At 36.8% G+C, this 19652-nt stretch overlaps 1 protein-coding gene across 4 annotated transcripts in view; it reads right to left on the bottom strand.

Annotated features, from left to right (window-relative positions):
• The window catches only part of TRDMT1 (tRNA aspartic acid methyltransferase 1), a 67093-nt gene that overhangs the window by 24295 nt on the left and 23146 nt on the right, over positions 1-19652 (bottom strand). For all 4 annotated transcript variants that reach the window (XM_059915270.1, XM_059915271.1, XM_059915272.1 and 1 more), the window contains exons 2-3: positions 12201-12310; positions 165-241 (exon numbers count right to left, since the gene is read on the bottom strand). In XM_059915270.1, the coding sequence (XP_059771253.1) occupies positions 165-241; positions 12201-12310 (187 nt within the window). The remainder of the gene's footprint in view (positions 1-164; positions 242-12200; positions 12311-19652) is intronic.

Below are 19652 nucleotides of genomic sequence, written 5' to 3'. Positions count from 1 at the left end.
TATAAATGTGTGTAGAGAAAAGGAATTACTGATGAAAACTTTCAAGACTAGGGAAATGCAGCTGATGGAATTCAAAGTGTCTGTGCTTGAAATTACAGTGTGATTTGATTTAATGAGTCCTTCAAAAGTACTCTTCCTAACAGAGAAATATTTATTATACGTACCTTGTGAATGGCTGACAGGGAGGGCTCATTAAAATCATATTGAAAGATAATCTGTCAAACTCTTCTAGTGTAATACCCTAAGGAATGAACATGTGGGGGGAAAAAAAATATAAAAACATGCGTAGAAGGGGGCAGAAGGAAAAATGCTAACTAATTACAAGTAAATACATCAGTAATTGTGACACTTTATTTATAACATTATTTATAACACTCAAAAGTTTATAAAACACCTACTACTTTTTTTTTTTAATGGTTTTCCTTTTTTTTTTTTAATTTTTATTTATTATTTATTTTTTGCTGTGTTGGATCTTCGTTTCTGTGTGAGGGCTTTCTCTAGTTGCGGCAAGCAGGGGCCACTCTTCATCGCGGTGCGCGGGCCTCTCACTGTCGCGGCCTCTCTTGTTGCGGAGCACAGGCTCCAGACGTGCAGGCTCAGTAGTTGTGGCTCACGGGCCCAGCCGCTCTGCGGCATGTGGGATCTTCCCAGACCAGGGCTCGAACCCGTGTCCCCTGCGTTGGCAGGCAGATTCTCAACCACTGCGCCACCAGGGAAGCCCCTACTACTTTTTAAATAAACTTTAGTTAAACTAACTTTCCAAAGCAATTTTGTGAAGAAAGTCGAGCAGTAAACTGAAGCTATGAAAAATTAAGTGACTTCCCCCAAACTCGAGAGCCAGCCAAAGCAGAGCTGGAAAGCTAGTTTCCTAGATGCTAAGTATTTTGTGCCTCTATGACACCTCAAGTCTAAGACTGCTGTGATTTCTGGGATCAAACTCTATTTTATAATTAATGATTTTCAGCAAAGGATCTAGGGAGTTTTCTAATACCTCTCTATTAATATTATTTATTTAGAAAATGCGATGTATTGACCAGTCACCATCCCTTTCATGTATGTCTCTGTCAATATATCACCGAATGGAAAAAGGTCCCATTTGCAGATATCCACAATTACTATACTGTTTTACAGTTGTGTGTAGTCAAAGAACCTCAAAAGACTGTAGATAAGATTAATCAAAATAATCCCTATTGGGCTAAATAGTTTTAAAATGTACTGTTTTGTTCCTATTTTATATACAGTATCAGAAGACAAACATAGAGAAATACAAGTCATGGGTTTGCCAATTCTCCTTAAGCTCTCTTAGTGTACACTCTTACCCAGGAATTTAAAGCCATAAGCCCAGAATCACAACATTCCTAATTACAACACATTTCTAAGAAGTTTGAGTTCGTGAATAAAGCAGGAAAAGCTTTATTCTGAGCTCTGAAAAGAGTGACTTAACCTGGGGAACACATCAGTTTTCTCTACTGTATTAAAAGTTTGAATATACATGTCTATCGTTTTTAAATCACAGGCTTTTAAATAGTTTAAAACATATATGTAAAAAGAAATAAAAATTAAATACTGAAAAGTTCCTAAAGCACCTCTGGATCCCAGAGTTCTAAAGAAAACAATCTGAAAATCATACACTCAACAGTCTGTCAGGAAACCAAGGGCAGGGCAGTAAGATTAGCACACATACTCAAGTTACACAGCTGGTCAGCACAGGACTATTAGGAAAAGCAACTTATTTATTTCACAACTGATTGTGAACAGATTAAAGCTGAATTCCTAAAATGAAAATAAAAATCAAACAACAGTCTTTTACATCAGGAGAATCCTTAAGTCTAGAATCTAAAGGAAGTAAACAGAGTTAATGCTTCCAATACTGTTAGACATAAAAAAATTTACAATTTTAAAGGATTCTTGGAAAGAGTGATTTTTTTTTTTTTTTACAGTACAACCCAAATGACAGAGCAGTTATGCAAAACATAATTGCTCAATTAAACCATTCACAACTGTCTTTAACCTAACATTCTAGGTCAATGAATGTGTTGGGATTCAAGAAAGTAGTTACAGAGATGCATGGATTAACTTTAATAATTTGATATTTTAACACTAATGGAAATCAAATTCTTTTTCCATAAACAGGCCATTCAAGCTAATAAAAACATCCTTGCTTTCAGAGAACATTAGATCCACTCGATGTGGTAACATTGTTTATCGCATGTTGATGAGCAACTTTGTTTGTCCCCCTACTTGTTTTATTACTTCTTTTCTCAAAAAGCTTCCTGGTTATTCTTATACTTAATTTTCATTTAAACTTTAGGAAGACCTTGGTAGATTAGAAAACAACAACTTTTGACTATTTTAGTGAATTTATTGTTAATCTAAAGGGAAATAAAATTTTGTGGTACATGGTTCGTCTTCAATAAAAACTTACTGAGTGATATTTCCTACCATTTCCCGCCCTATGAACTCTGATGTTATTTTGTTCATGAATACTCATGACAATTAGATCTTTTTTGATCACTGTACTAATCATCATTATAAAGTAATTTTCTATGACTCGTAAATGCTTTTTGCTTTCAGACAGATCTTACCTAATACATATCAGTTCTGAAACCCCTGTTATCCTTTGTTATGATTTGCCTGGCATTTTTCCATTTTTTTAGGCACAATGTGTTATTCATTAAACAAGGTTCATAAATTAATCCACCAATATTTCAGAGGATCTACGACACACCAGGCATTGTGCTAGTATGGGAATACAACAATGAACAAACCAGACAAGGTTTCTGCTCACACATTTATATTGTAGTGTCTAGTAATTTTCCATTTTATACCTAGATAAATTACAGATTTTAGTTTTATTACTATTTATCTTTGTAACTGGGGAATCCTGCTCCTGGTTAAAAACCTGTATGTGGGACTTCCTTGGCGATCCAGTGGTTAAGACTTTGCCTTCCAATGTAGGGGGTGCGGGTTCAATCCCTGATCAGGGAGCTAAGATTCCAAATGACTTGGGGCCAAAAAACCAAAACAAAATAGAAGCAATATTGTAACAAGTTCAATAAAGACTTAATTTTCAGGCCTGACTACAGGCAACGAGGAGGGCTTCACCCAGCGGGTGTCAGGGGAAAGCCACTCTCCCCGCTCCAGACTTGGTGCAAGGCCAGCACCTTGCAGTCTCTGAGGGCAGGGCGGGTGCGAGCTCTCAGGCCCCGGCAGCTCATGCTCTTCATATATTTGCATCCCTAGGTCTCTTTATCTGAGGCCTGGCACAGAGCCCTCTTCAGGCGCCATCCCTTTCTGCCAAGGCCTCCGTCTAGGAGGAAGAGGGGAACCCTTGAAGATACTTCTCCCGCTATGACTAACGCCTGAAGGGAGTGGCCCTTCTCACTCCCAGCCTTCTCACCACTGCCCGCACTCTCTCCCCCAATGCCAGGGGCTCCTCAACAGTGAGCTGACCCCCACGTCTGTGCTGATCACCCCACCTTCCAGCAGGATGCTGTCCCCTAGGGAAATGGAACAGGGGGCGTTGGCGTTTTCTCTGTTTTTTAGAGACTTGCTTTTCCCACCACAGCAAGTAATTAAGGCTTCACTCTTTCATTTTTGCCCTGTTGCTTTAATCAGCTACTCCGATCCACGACAGCTCAGCTGAGCTCCTGACAACAACATTAAATAATGTCCGAAAAATCTATAGCTTCAGTTATCTTTCAAAGAATAGATATATTTTTTGAGTCTCACTTTGCCTTCCTACTCCAATTATATTATTATTATTACACTGCAAAGATTTATAACATTTTCACCCTGCTTCCCAACCATTATTTCTTTCCTAACATGGCAGCTTTATTCCTGGGTTCTCCACTTTGATTCATCTCTTGCTTAGTTAGATTAAGTGATTGAGTTATTTTTTCAGTAAGGGTTCATGGGTACTACAGTTCATGAGTGGTTGGAGGTTTTATTTTAGGAATTTTTTTCATCTACTTCTGTTAATATTTTTGTCCCGTTTTATTGTCTTCTGTTTGCTATTCTGACATGACTTTCATGTCTATAATGGTTTTATTTTTCCCATCTTTTTTTTTTTTCTTCCCAGACCACTGATACTCTTCAAATCTATTGTCTTATTATTGTTTTTTGACCTCATGCATATATTTATTTGAGTTCTTGTTTTGAAGATATTGAGTTTTATTTAAGGTTTCAAGCTCATGGAGACATGTTTTTGTAATTTTCTTCTGCTTCTTAATATGATTTTTCTGTGTATATTCTGCTTTTTTGTTTATGTTACTTACTTCCTTTTAAAAGTACTATACTAGTATAGTCTCAAACTGGCTCCTTTCTAATTATTATGGAGATCACCTGAATCTAGAAGCTTGCTAAAAAGGCAAAAGAAAGAGCAGTAGCTCTATTCAGGTATTTGTCACCACACTTTCTGGGAAGAGCCCACAAAGGTCTTTAACTTAAGACCATGCCTCTGTCCCTAACCCATGTTCTCGCATTTAGGACGGGCAGGAAGTCTGCAGAGGTTGCAATGATGCTTTCAGCCCAGTGATTTGGAATTTTTTAATGTCTCTTTTCTTGACTTTGAACAAGCAATTGCTGGGTCTGTTTTGCCTGCTCCCTTGTCCTTCTTTCCTTCTCAATTCTGCAAGGGACACAGAGAGGTCTGCATGCAATTTTGCCATCCTCATTCACTTGCGTCTCATCACCACTGCATTTGACACTACTCTTCCCAGTTTTCTTTTCTGCTTTGGTTTATGGCTAAATCCTATTTTCATCCATAATGGTTTCCCATCCCCTCTTTTCTTTTCTCTTCTTATTTCTATTAGGAAAAGAAACAGAGTTTTAGAAAAGAAATATCTTTTTTATGCCACAATCAGAAGTCCCAAAGAAAACTGTTTACAAGTCCAACTTATGCACTGAATAGTAAGTTCCTGAAGGTAAAGACTATCTCTCAGTCATATTTGTGCTCCCTCTAAGGGCTCAATAACTTGCACGAAGTAAATGTTCAAATGATCAGAATATGTTGCTTTATGAAACTTAAAATCCCTGAAGTCTCTCATTACTCCTAAGTTCTCCATTAACCTTCCACCCTCTTTTTAAACATGACCCCCAATGTAGTTCTGATATATTTGACCTGGACATGGTACACTCTTTCCACGTCAGAACAGGGCTGAAGAGAACATCCTAGAAGAGACTAAAAGCCGTAGGAAGGTAGACTGTCTTTTGTCTTATAGACACCATTTTAATGAACTGATTCTCTCCTTTCAAATGACCTGGAGGTACCTCCATTCTTCCCTCTCCCTAGTGTTCTTATATCATATGCAGATAATACAATTTATTATCATCTATTAAAACTGGTACTGAAATAGAATTACCACTAGGAAAATGGACACAGATGTATTATTCTAAATGCCCCCAAATTTCTATTGGCATGTAGCTGGGAATGCCAGTCAGTCCCCAGATATGTAAAGTATTTCACAGTTTCTCTTAGAAGGCAAAACAGAAAGGAAGGTTAAGTTGTTGAACATAATGGGTGCTTTACTGAGATTGTGTTGTTTTTTTATACTTTGTTTAGTGGGAGAAAACTCTTGCTGAATTGGACATTTGGCTGCATCAACTTTCTTTTTTTTTTTTTTGCAGGCAGATTCTTTTTTTTTTTTTTTTTTTTAGGTGGTAATATTTTCCACAATTTTTTTTTTAAACATCTTTATTGAAGTATAATTGCCTTACAATGGTGTGTTAGCTTCTGCTTTATAACAAAGTTAATCAATTATACATATACAATATGTTCTCATATCTCTTCCCTCTTGCATCTCCCTCCCTCCCACCCCTCTAGGTGGTCACAAAGCACCGAGCTGATCTCCCTGTGCTATGCGGCTGCTTCCCACTAGCTATCTATTTTACATTTGGTAGTGTATATATGTCCATGCCACTCTCTCACCCTGTCACATCTCACCCCACCCCCTCCCCGTATCCTCAAGTCCATTCTCTAGTAGGTCTGTGTCTTTATTCCCGTCTTGCCACTAGGTTCTTCATGGCTTTTTTTTTCCTTAGATTCCGTATATATGTGTTAGCATACTGTATTTGTTTTTCTCTTTCTGACTTACTTCACTCTGTATGACAGACTCTAACTCCATCCACCTCATTACAAATACCTCCATTTCATTTCTTTTTATGGCTGAGTAATATTCCATTGTATATATGTGCCACATCTTCTTTATCCATTCATCTGTCGATGGACATTTAGGTTGCTTCCATGTCCTGGCTATTGTAAATAGAGCTGCAATGAACATTTTGGTACATGACTCTTTTTGAACTATGGTTTTCTCAGGGTATATGCCCAGTAGTGGGATTACTGGATCATATGGTAGTTCTATTTTTAGTTTTTTAAGGAACCTCCATACTGTTCTCCATAGTGGCTGTATCAATTTACATTCCCACCAACAGTGCAAGAGAGTTCCCTTTCCTCCACACCCTCTCCAGCATTTATTGTTTCTAGATTTTTTGATGATGGCCATTCTGACCGGTGTGAGATGATATCTCATTGTAGTTTTGATTTGCATTTCTCTAATGATTAATGATGTTGAGCATTCTTTCATGTGTCTGTAGGCCATCTGTATATCTTCTTTGGAGAAATGTCTATTTAGGTCTTCTGCCCATTTTTGGATTGGGTTGTTCGTTTTTTTGTTATTGAGCTGCATGAGCTGCTTGTAAATCTTGGAGATTAATCCTTTGTCCATTGATTCATTTGCAAATATTTTCTCCCATTCTGATGGTTGTCTTTTGGTCTTGTTTATGGTTTCCTTTGCTGTGCAAAAGCTTTTAAGTTTCATTAGGTCCCATTTGTTTATTTGTGTTCTTATTTCCATTTCTCTGGGAGCTGGGTCAAAAAGAATCTTGCTGTGATGTATGTCATAGAGTGTTCTGCCTATGTTTTCCTCTAAGAGTTTGATAGTGTCTGGTCTTACACTTAGGTCTTTAATCCATTTTGAGTTTATTTTTGTGCATGGTGTCAGGGAGTGTTCTAATTTCATACTTTTACATGTATCTGTCCAATTTTCCCAGCACCACTTATTGAAGAGGCTGTCTTTTCTCCACTGTATATGCTTGCCTCCTTTATCAAAGATAAGGTGACCATATGTGCGTGGGTTTATCTCTGGGCTTTCTATCCTGTTCCATTGATCTATATTTCTGTTTTTGCGCCAGTACCAAACTGTCTTGATTACTGTAGCTTTGTAATATAGTCTGAAGTCAGGGAGCCTGATTCCCCCAGATCCATTTTTCGTTCTCAAGATTGCTTTGGCTATTCGGGGTCTTTTGTGTTTCCATACAAATTGCTGCATCAACTTTTAAATATTTACATTAAATTTAAATTTAGATTAATTTTTTTATAATAAAATAACTTTTGCTATCATACTCTATGTCAGAGAAATTCTGGAACCTAACTGCATATCATCTGCCTATTAGAGTCAATTCAAAGTTACTTTTTTGTAGGTATCTTTCTTCTGACCCCGAATTTATTTTTGCCCTACGTCCATGATGAGACGGGTAGACTGACAGTACTTTGCCTTGAAGTTTATGAAATGCATTGCTACCGGTGACTGGAAAGATGATGTTGTCCCCATAGTCCTCCTCTCTATGATGCCCAGGGGGAAAGATATTCTGTTCTCAATAAGAGGGATAGATATTCTTCAACACATAAGTAGATTATTTCTACCTTTTGGATACCCAATCATAGAGCCAGGGAATGTTCCCATTTCATACTGGCTGAAAGAACACTTAAAACAAATCTGTTGGGTAAACAAAATGTGGTATACCCATATAATGGAATATTACTCAGTCAGTAAAAGAAATGAAGCACTGACACATGCTAGAACATGGATGTATGGAAACATTATGCTAATTGTAAGGATCCAGACCAAAAAAAGCCACATATTATATGATCCCATTTATATGAAATGTCTAGAATAGTCAAATCCATAGAGACAGAAAGTAGATTAGTGGTTGCCAGGGGTTGGGGGGAAGAAGAAATGGGGAGTGACTGGTAATGGCTACAGGATTACCTTTTGGGGGATGAAGACATTCTAGAATTAGAAAGTGGTAATGGTTACACAACTTTGTAAGTAAATGAAAAAAAAAAAGAAAACACTGAATTGTAGACTTTAAAACAGTGAACTTCACGGGATGTGAATTGTATCTCACTGAAAAAAAATCTGTGAGACTTCTGCTTCTGTCTGTGAGTTGTGTAAATAAACTAGAAAATTGGGAGAAATGTAATAACTGTTTTCAGATATTGGAATTGGACCACAGACAGAGCAGGACGGCCATTCCTTAGAAAAGGAAAAAAAAAAAACTTGAAGATAATTCAACTTTCTGCCTAGAGATAATTTCCATACGGCAGTGAAGGGAAAGGAAATCCAAACTGTACCTGGTAATGTAGATGAGTTGAAGACAGAGGTTGGAGTTCAAGATCAAAGTGACTAGAATTTGCAGAGCAGAGTACCAGACAAAAAGAAGCTGCACAGGGAAAGAGATACAGAAATCTGCATAACATTCCCCTTGAGTGTCTTGCTGAGTATCAACCTGTGCATGCATCAGGCAAAATGCCTTGAGGTAGGGCAAAGAACAACTGCTGGAAAAGGAACAATTACTGGGAAGTTGTAAGCCAAAAAAATTCCCAGATCTCAGGGCTAGCAATCATTTGAGTTAACATCCAGAGTAGCAAGACCTAGCTGAGTACATGGGGCATTTAATAGCAATCTAAGAAAGGTCATATATTGATAGTAAGATTAGACTAGCCTTACAGTAAAGGCTACTCCAGATCCAGTTTGAAATGCTTAACAATAAGCCTCAAAAGAATCAAGATGATCTGAAATTAACTGCCTCTGAGAACAAAATCCAACAGTCCTTAAAAGATTACAGTAAGTGGCAAGACGGGAATAAAGACACAGACCTACTAGAGAATGGACTTGAGGATACGGGGAGGGGGAGGGGTGAGATGTGACAGGGTGAGAGAGTGGCATGGACATATATACACTACCAAATGTAAAATAGATAGCTAGTGGGAAGCAGCCGCATAGCACAGGGAGATCAGCTCGGTGCTTTGTGACCACCTAGAGGGGTGGGATGGGGAGGGTGGGAGGGAGGGAGATGCAAGAGGGAAGAGATATGGGAACATATGTATATGTATAACTGATTAACTTTGTTATAAAGCAGAAACTAACACACCACTGTAAAGCAATTATACTTCAATAAAGATGTTTAAAAAAAAAAAAAAAAAGATTACAGTAAACTCCAGCACTCAAAAATGTAAAACCTACAATGTTAGGCTCCTAATAAAAAATTACTACAATGCTAAGAAACATGATAATGTCTTATAGCAATTAAATAAATTAAATTCATAATTAAGAACCTTCCCACAAAGAAAACTCCAGGCCCAGGTGGCTCCACTGATGAAATTCTATCATTTATAGAAGAACTGATACTTGTCCTTCACAAACTCTTACAGAAAATATAAGGCTATGTATAAATATAAAAACCATACAAATACGTTATGAGGAAACTACAAAAGTCACCTATAAAGATAAACGCAAAAATAATTAACAAAATTTTAACAAGTGGGATGTAGCATAACATAAAACTGATGGTATATCATGACAAGTAGGATTTAACCCAGGAATGCAATACTGACTTAACATTCAAAAAAGGAATTGATATGATCACCATATTATCAGAATACAAGGGAAAATGATATAATCATGTCAAAAGATGCAAAAAAAAAAAAAAGCATTTGACAAAACTCAAAACCTGTTCATGATACAAATTCTCAGAAAACGAAATAAAAGGAAATTTCCTCAACTTGATAAAAGGCATCTATGAAAAATATACGACTCACATCTACAAAATGACTGAACGTTCCCTCCTAAGATCTAGAAGAAGGCAAGGATGTCCACTGTCACACTTTTTATTCAACATTGTAAAGAACGTCCTAGACAATGCAATAAGGCAAGAAAAAAAGTCACACTGGTTGGAAGGGAAAAGTAAAACTCTTTTTTTCCTCAGGCAATATAACTGTACATGTTAAAAAATCCTAAAAAATCAATATTAAATTACCAGAACTAATAAGTCAATATAGCAGTCACAGGATACTAGGTCAATAAATAAAAATAAGTGTAAGACTAGTATACTAAATATCACAAAATATAGCTGATACAAATTAAAGAAAACCTAAATAAGTGAAGAGAGATACCATGTTCATGGATTGGAAGACTCTCTTTTATGAAGATATCAGTTCTTCCAAAACCAATCAGTGAAATTCCAATCAAAATATCTTTTTTTTTGTAGGAACTGGTAAGCTGATTCTGAAATTTACACAGAAATGTAAATGAGAGTGTAGCCAAAATAATCTTGAAAAAGAAAATCAGAAGTTTGAGAACTTACATCACCTGAATTCAATACATATTATAAAGTTATAATAACCAGTTTTATATGCACTTAGGAAAAAAAAAATGACCTCTACCTCAGACTACACACAAAAAGTAACTTTAACTGGGTCATAAACCTAAATGTAAAAGCCCAAACTATAAAACTTATAGAAGAAAACAGGAAAAAAATGGGGTAAACAAAGATTTCTTAGGACACATAAAACGTGTCCAATAAAAAAAAAAAAGATAAGTAACTTCTGCACTTTGATGAACACAGTTAAGGAAATGAAAAGACAAGTTACAGATTTGGAGAAAATATTTGTCATACATATTTCTGACAAACAACTTGAATCCAGGAAACTTAAACAACTCTTAAAACTAAATGATAATAGCACAAACATACCAAATAAAAACTGGGAAAGAAATTTCATCACGAAAAACATAGAAATGGACATAAGTACATGAAAAAAATACTCAACATTATTAGTCACCAGGGAAATGCAAATTAAAATCACAATACCACTGTATGCTCACAAGAGTGGCTAATATTTAAAAGACTGACAATAGCAATTGTTGGTAGGGATGTGAAACAACTGAAACACTTAAACATTGACTGTGTGACTGTAAAATGGTATGAACACTATGGAAAACAGTTGGCATTTTCTCATAAAATTAAAGAAATTTGCCATATGATACAGCAATTCTACTCCCAGGTACATATCCACAAGAAGTAAAAACAAAGTCCACATAAAAACTTGTACATGAATATTCATAGCAACTTTTTTATAACAGTCAAAAACTGGAAACAATCTAAATGTCAAACATCATGTGAATGGATATACATTTTGTACTACGAAATATTCCACTGTACAGAATATCACTGAACAATAATGAAGAGCCAACTACAGATAGATAACAACAATGTGGGTAAATGCAAAAAAACATTACACTAAACAAGAGAAGTCATACTCAAAAAAATTACACTCATGATTCTATTTAGGGTATGACTAGAACTGGAAAATTTAATCTGTAATGACTGAAAGCAGATCAACAGTTGCCTGGGGTTGGGGTCAGAGACTGAGTAAAACAAGGCATTAAGGAACATTTTAGGGTGATGGATGTTTAAAGTCTCGATTGTGGTTACACAGTATATATTGGTCAAAATTCAAACTACACACTTACAATGAGGGCAGTTTATTGTATGTAAATTATGGCTTCATGAAAAATGTGTGTGTAAAATTTTTTATGACGTGAAATTGGGAGAAAAACACAATTTCATATTATTTTAAAAATAACAAAAGTGTTAAACACTTCTGCTGAGTTAATCACAGGCAAAACGGTATCTTTAACTTTGACTGGCTTCAACAAGAAGCATTCAACAAGTAATATCCAATCACTTTTTTTACTCTCTTTTTTTCACTCCTGCTATATATATATTGCACATGAGTAATGCTTAAAAATAAAGAATTAAGTAAAGTTTAATATCATTACAGAACCAAGAATTTAGAAGTCAAGCATATTCTTACATTTCAATTCTTTCTCTCAGAGACCAAAATATTGATTGTCTTTCTCTAAAGCTAGAAATTTTAAAAAAGGAAAAAAGGCAAAAAATAACATGCTGTCTTCTGACAGAATAAAAAATGTTAATCTAATTCCCTTCTCCTAAACTTTTTCATTTATATATGACTTATCTTCAAATGAAGACACCAGAAATCGGTATCTTACGGTATTCCTCAATTACATTTTCCTTGCTATATACAGACTTATTAAAACAATACTCTTACTCACTTCAATTGTCTTGGCCAGTAACGGTGTGTGAGGGAAATTATACTTGTATACTTCGTTAGCGACAGTGTTTACATCAACGGCAGCCACCACTTGTGCAGGTACACAGCTTTCTGTAATGATAAGTGGAATAACTTAAAAGGTAAAGTCCTTAACAACAATTTGTTCATCATAGAGAGAAGCCAAAATAACAACAGAATTTTGTAGTACATTTCCTCACTTCCTCAATTATCCGGCCAGATCTCAGGTTGTCAGTGGACAACAAAGCCAGGAGGAGCTAGGCGCGAAGTAGAATATTTATGTACCTCTGGTTCGTCTCTCTCAACAGCATTCTCATGCTAAAAATAAGATTTAAATATTTTAGTCATTATCTCTTATATTTGCTTTCCTTCCTCCATTAAGATACACATTTATGAGTCGAATGGAAAGTTTTCCTGAATTAAAACAAACCAAAAATAGAAAAGTGAAGTACGGTAAGTCCCCTACATACGAACGAGTTCCGTTCTGAGAGCGCGTTCATAAGTCCAATTTGTTCGTAAGTCCAGCAAAGTTAGCCTAAGTACCCAACTAACACAATCGGCTATATAGTACTGTACTGTAATAGGTACTGTACTGTAATACTTTTCACACAAATAATACATAACAAACAAACAAATGCAAAAAATAAAGAAAACATTTTTAATCTTACAGTACAGTTTCCATTGTTGTCACTTGGTGCTTCTTGGCAGTACCAGCTACATCACCGCTGCTTTCACACGTGCTTCAGGACATCTCAGCTTGAAATAGATACTGTACTACTGTACTCTATACAGTACTGTACAGTAAAGTACACATAAGCAGAACCACTTGTAGAGGATGCACGCATGTGCCAATGTACGCCAGACACGTGAACTAACTTACGTGATTGGACATGAGAACACACGTTCACATCTTTGAAAGTTCGCAACTTGAAGGTTCATATGTAGGGGACTTACTATATATTCTTAAAAGCCATATCACTTGGAAATTTATAAATAAATTAACTACCATTTTTTCCTCAACTTCTAACATTAATACAATGCTGCTTCCCAATACTACTGAAAATGCTTTTAGGTAAGTTTTGGTAAGTTTCAGGTAAATTTGTTTTTCTTTTTTCTTTAAATAGCTTTATTGATATGCAACTCACATATCACAAAATTCACCTGTTGAAAGTTTAGGTAAGTTTTTAAAGGAGGTGAAAAATTAATTGGTGTCCAAATGTAAAAAGCTCTCAGACTAAAAATTAAAAATTTTGACAGAGAGAAGGTGAGAAGAGTAAGAGAAATAAGTACAAGGGCATGTCTTCCTTCACTGCCTGTCTGTCTTGCTGCTAAAGAAAGGCATTTTTTCATAATGCTTTCAGATTCAGAGAATTTTGTCATAGTCTTTAAATGGCAGTCAAAATTTCAACCATGTAAACATAGCTGCTGTTATATTTTGCAATTATCACTCTCTTTGCACTTCTTCCCCAAACACATACAAACCCAATTATGTGTAAACCCTGTCCCAAATCAGTAGAAAATGTGGTTTTTAAAATAAAAGTATTTGAGACGTCTTAGGAAAATCATCAGAGAAAATGTTACAAAATTACATAGTAGCTCCAAATAGCTATTTCTTTAATAACCATTTCTGTTCATAGTTAAATTAGGCAGCCCAAATATCAAAAAATGAAAAAGAAAAATATTAGGATGTGAGGAGCTAGGCTTCATGCAGCAGGCACCTGGCAATAAAACCCAGATCACAGACGATGGGGCAAGGAGGGAAGCTCACACACATTCAGAAAACAATCACAGCCCTACACTGAGGCCTGGAAAAGATAATGCCAGAGAGAAAACAGGGTTTAAATGTGTCTAAGTAAATATTTACTACATGTGTACTACTAGGCTCAAGACCCTGGGCTAGGACCAGTTATCTTCTAGGTACCCTGCTGCCTTGTATGTAGGTCACTGGAACTTCAAGGTCCAGTTAGTAATATCATAGGCAGCTGCCTCTAAGTGAGTTTAAATTCAATAACTAGTTTACTTGCCTTTGTATAAAGTCAATTTAAGTTCTAAATTATATCTTTGTCAAAGGCATCAGAGAGATCTTGAAACATAAATCAAGGTTTTTAAACAAACTAACAAAAATTAGTATATAAGGATCAATTTGCAAAATCACAAACCTTATAATCCAGGTCAAGAACTATACAATTACTAATCATTTTAAGAGAGCTCAGAATTAAATAACTTCACTGAACTATTCTACTGTTTTGCTAAATAAGATATGTTGTAATTAGCATGATGCTTGTCTTCCTGTTATATATATAGCAATCTGGGATTGCCTGGAGTTAGTTCATATGATTTTTCTCCTTTTTCAGGCTGAATGAAAATCCACAGTAATGTGTCAAATCTGTACCATAAACAATAATTAATTTTATGTTCTTGTATTATGTGCCTGGAAGACATAAAAACTAATAAAACTCAAATGCCAAATGAGTGTTTTATGTGGTGATGAAAGAACTGATGAACCGAAAATTCTTTCTCAGGAAACAATAGATTTATAGAGTCAATAAACAAGTGCACTGTTAGCACATATTTTAGACTGTTATAAAAAAGGATCTAAAAAAAAAAAAAAAAAAAAAAAAAAAGGATCTACCGCATAACCTATAAAGTTATTTCCATGATGAAAAATAAACATACTAAGACCTTACTGACACTAATTCAACCTGCCTTTTCAAAACAGACTGTTTTGGGGTATGAGTGTGTAACCAAGGAAAAAGTTGAACTTATAAATAACACTCTTAAAATCAAGCCTTTCAATTCTATCAAAATCTTAAATTAAGCTCCAAAGACAAGTTGTTTTGATATTTCTTACTGTACACTTTAAATCTATGGCCTCCAAAAATCTTTGTTAAGCTGCATACACAGATTTTGAAAATGTTTAACTAAAAATAACCAAACAAATATAATTCAACAGATTTTTGCCTAAGTGAGCTCCATCACTTAAGTGATCCAGGAGTAGTAATTCTCAAAGGGGAGAGAGAATTGGGGAAATGGGATCCATAGGATATTTGGGGGAAGTAGAAGGAGAGGATGGGTTTTCAGCACTTTGATCTATTGCTTCCCCTGGATTTTATTCATGGTATTTCAGTTATTATTCTGGACTGCATATTTATCAACAAAAAGCATAGGTACTAAGACATTCCAGTTAGAGAAATGCAACATAAATCATTTTAAAGGATTGTCAGATTAGATCTACAAGAAAAGGTTAAGGGGTAGCATACTCCCATTTATATGAGACCTAAACTAAAAAATGGTAGATTTAGTTATGTCAAGAGAGACTTCTAGGTGAAATGTTAGAACTGTCACGTAAAATGAAGATTGGTTCAAGATGGAGGAGTAGAAGAACGTGCGCTCACTCCCTCTTGCGAGAGCACTGGAATCACAACTAACAGCTGAACAATCATTGACAGGAAGACACTGGAACTCACAAAAAAGATACCCCACAACCAAAGACAAAGGAGAAACTGCAGTGAGACGGTAGGAGGGGCGCAATCACAATAAAATCAAATCCCATAACTGCTGTGTGGACGACTCACAAACTGGAGAACACGTATACCACAGAAGTCCACCCACTGGAGTGAAGGTTCTGAGCCCCACGTCAGGCTTCCCAACCTGGGGGTCCAGCAACGGGAGGAGGAATTCCCAGAGAATCAGACTTTGAAGGGTAGCGGGATTTGACTGCAGGACTTCGAGAGAATTGGGGAAACAGAGATTCCACTCTTGGAAGGCACACAAAAAGTAGTGTGTGCATCAGGACGCAGGGGGAAGAAGTAGTGACCCCATAGGAAACTAAACCATACCTACCTGCTAGTGTTGGAGGGTCTCCTGTAGAGGCGGGGGTGGCTGTGGCTCACCGCGGGGACAAGGACACTGGCAGCAGAAGTTCTGGGAAGTACTCCTTGGTGTGAGCCCTCCCCGAGTCCACCATTAGCCACACCAAAGGGCCTGTAGGCTCCAGTGCTGGGTCACCTCAGCCAAACAACCAACAGGGAAGTAACTCAGCCCCACCCATCAGCAGACAAGCAGATTAAAGTTTTACTGAGCTCTGCCCACCAGAGCAACACCTCGCTCTACCCGCCACCAGTCCCTCCTGTCAGGAAGCTGGCACAAGCCTCTTAGATAGCCCCATCCACCAGAGGGTAGACAACAGAACCAAGAAGAACTACAATCCTACATCATGTGGAACAAAAACCACATTCACAGAAAGACAGACAAAATAAAAAGGCAGAGGACTATGTACCAGATGAAGGAACAAGAAAACACCCCAGAAAAACAATTAAGTGAAGTGGAGATAGGCAACCTTCCAGAAAATGAATTCAGAATAATGATAGTGAAGATGATCCAGGACCTCAGAAAAAGAATGGAGGCAAAGATTGAGAAAATGCAAGAAATGTTTAACAAAGACCTCGAAGAATTAAAGAACAAACAAACGGAGATGAACAATACAATAACTGAAATGAAAAATACACTAGAAGGGATCAATAGCAGAATAATTGAGGCAGGGACTTCGGTGGTGGCACAGTGGTTAAGAATCCACCTGCCAATGCAGGGGACACGGGTTCGAGCCCTGGTCCGGGAAGATCCAACATGCCACAGAGCAACTAAGGTCATGCACCACAATTACTGAGCCTGCGCTCTAGAGCCTGCAAGCCACAACTACTGAGTCCATGTGCCACGACTACTGAAGCCCGTGCGCCTAGAGCCAATACTCTGCAACAAGAGAAGCCACCTCAATGAGAAGCCTGTGCACCACAACGAAGAGTAGCCCCCACTCGCTGCCACTAGAGAAAGCCCACATGCAGCAATGAAGACCCACATACCCAAAAATAAATAAATGTTTAAAAAAAAGAATAACTGAGGCAGAAGAACGGGTAAGTGACCTGGAAGACAGAATGGTGGAATTCACTGCTATAGAACAGAATAAAGAAAAAAGAATGAAAAGAATTGAAGACAGCCTAAGAGACCTCTGGGACGACATTAAGCTCACCAACATTTGCATTATAGGTGTCCCAGAAGGAGAAGAGAGAGAAAAAGGACCCGAGAAAATATTTGAAGAGATTATAGTCGAAAACTTCCTAACATGGGAAAGGAAATAGCCACCCAAGTCCAGGAAGTGCAGAGAGTCCCATACAGGATAAACCCAAGGAGAAACACGCCGAGACACATAGTAATCAAAGTGGCAAAAATTAAAGACAAAGAAAAATTATTGAAAGCAACAAAGGAAAAACGACAAATAACATACAGGGGAACTCCCCATAAGGTTAACAGCTGATTTCTCAGCAGAAACTCTACAAGCCAGAAGGGAGTGGCACGATATATTTAAAGTGATGGAAGGGAAGAACCTATAACCAAGATTACTCTACCTGGCAAGAATCTCATTCAGATTCGATGGAGAAATCAAAAGCTTTACAGACAAGCAAAAGCTAAGAGAATTCAGCACCACCAAACCAGCTTTCCAGCAAATGCTAAAGGAACTTCTGTAAGTGGGTAACACAAGGGAAGAAAAGGACCCACAAAAACAAACACAAAACCATTAATAAAATGGTAATAGGAACATATGTATTGATAATTACCTTAAATGTGAACGGATTAAATGTTCCAACCAAAAGACACAGGCTTGCTGAATGGATACAAAAACAAGACCCGTATATATGCTGTCTACAAGACACCCACTTCAGACCTAGGGACACATACAGACTGAAAGTGAGGGGATGGAAAAAGATATTCCATGCAAATGGAAATCAAAAGAAAGCTGGAGTAGCAATACTCATATCAGATAAAATAGACTTTAAAATAAAGAATGTTACAAGAGACAAGGAAGGACACTACATAATGATCAAGAGATCAATCCAAGAAGAAGATATAACAATTATAAATATATATGCACCCAACATAGATGCGCCTCAATACATAAGGCAAATGCTAATAGCTATAGAAGAGGAAATCAACAGTAACACAATGATAGTGGAGGACTTACACCGCACTTACACCAATGGACAGATCATCCAGACAAAAAATTAATAAGGAAACACAAGCTTTAAATGACACAATAGACCAAATAGATTTAATTGATATTTATAGGACATTCAATCTAAAAACAGCATATTACACTTTCTTCTCAAGTGCACACGGAACATTCTCCAGGATAGAGCACATCTTGGGTCACAAATCAAGCCTTGGTAAATTTAAGAAAATTGAAATCATATCATGCATCATTTCCAATGGCAATGCTATGAGATTAGAAATAAATTACAGGGGAAAACCATAAAAAATACGAACACGTGGAGGCTAAACAATATGTTACTAAATAACCAAGAGATCACTGAAGAAATCAAAGAGGAAATCCCAAAAAAAAACACCTAGAGACAAATGAGAACGAAAACACAATGATCCAAAACCTATGGGATGCAGCAAAAGCAGTTCTACGAGGGAAGTTTATAGCAATACAATCCTACCTCAGTAAACAAGAAAAATCTCAAATTAAAAAAATCTAACCTTACACCTAAAGGAACTAGAGAAAGAAGAACAAACAAAACTCAAAGTTAGTAGAAGGAAAGAAATCATAAAGATCAGAATAGAGGGCTTCCCTGTGGCGCAGTGGTTCAGAATCTGCCTGCCAATGCAGGGGACACGGGTTCGAGCCCTGGTCAGGGAGGATCCCACATGCCACGGAGCAACTAGGCCCGTGAGCCACTACTACTGAGCCTGCGCATCTGGAGCCTGTGCTCCGCAACAAGAGAGGCCGCGATAGTGAGAGGCCCGCGCACATGAAGAGTGGCCCCCGCTTGCCGCAACTAGAGAAAGCCCTCACATAGAAACGAAGACCCAACACAGCCAAAAAATAAATATAAATAAATAAATAATTAATTAATTTTTAAAAAAAGAATAACAACAAATACTTATAAAAAAAATATTTAAAAAAAATAAGAACAGAAATAAATGAAATGGAGACAAAGAAAACAATAGCAAAGATCAATAAAACTAAAAGATAGTTCTTTGACAAGGTAAACAAAATTGATAAACCTTTAGCCAGACTGATCAAGAAAAAGAGGGAGAGCACTCAAATCAATAAAATTAGAAATGAAAAAGGAGAAGTTACAACAGACACCGCAGAAATACAAAACATCATTAAGAGACTACTACAAGCAACTCTATGCCAATAAAATGGACAACCTGGAAGAAATGGACAAATTCCTAGAAAGGTATAACCTTCCAAGACTGAACGAGGAAGAAACAGAAAATATGAACAGGTCAATCACAAGTAATGACATTGAAACTGTGATTAAAAATCTTCCAACAAACAAAAGTCCAGGAACAGATGGCTTCACAGGTGAATTCTATCAAACATTTAGAGAAGAGCTAACACCCATCCTTCTCAAACTCTTCCAAAAAACTG

The sequence above is a fragment of the Balaenoptera ricei genome, chromosome 2 (genome assembly GCF_028023285.1).
Source record: "Balaenoptera ricei isolate mBalRic1 chromosome 2, mBalRic1.hap2, whole genome shotgun sequence".
Lineage (NCBI taxonomy): Eukaryota > Metazoa > Chordata > Mammalia > Artiodactyla > Balaenopteridae > Balaenoptera > Balaenoptera ricei.
Note: the sequence above shows the minus strand (reverse complement) of the source record. Positions and strands in the feature narration are given on the sequence as shown.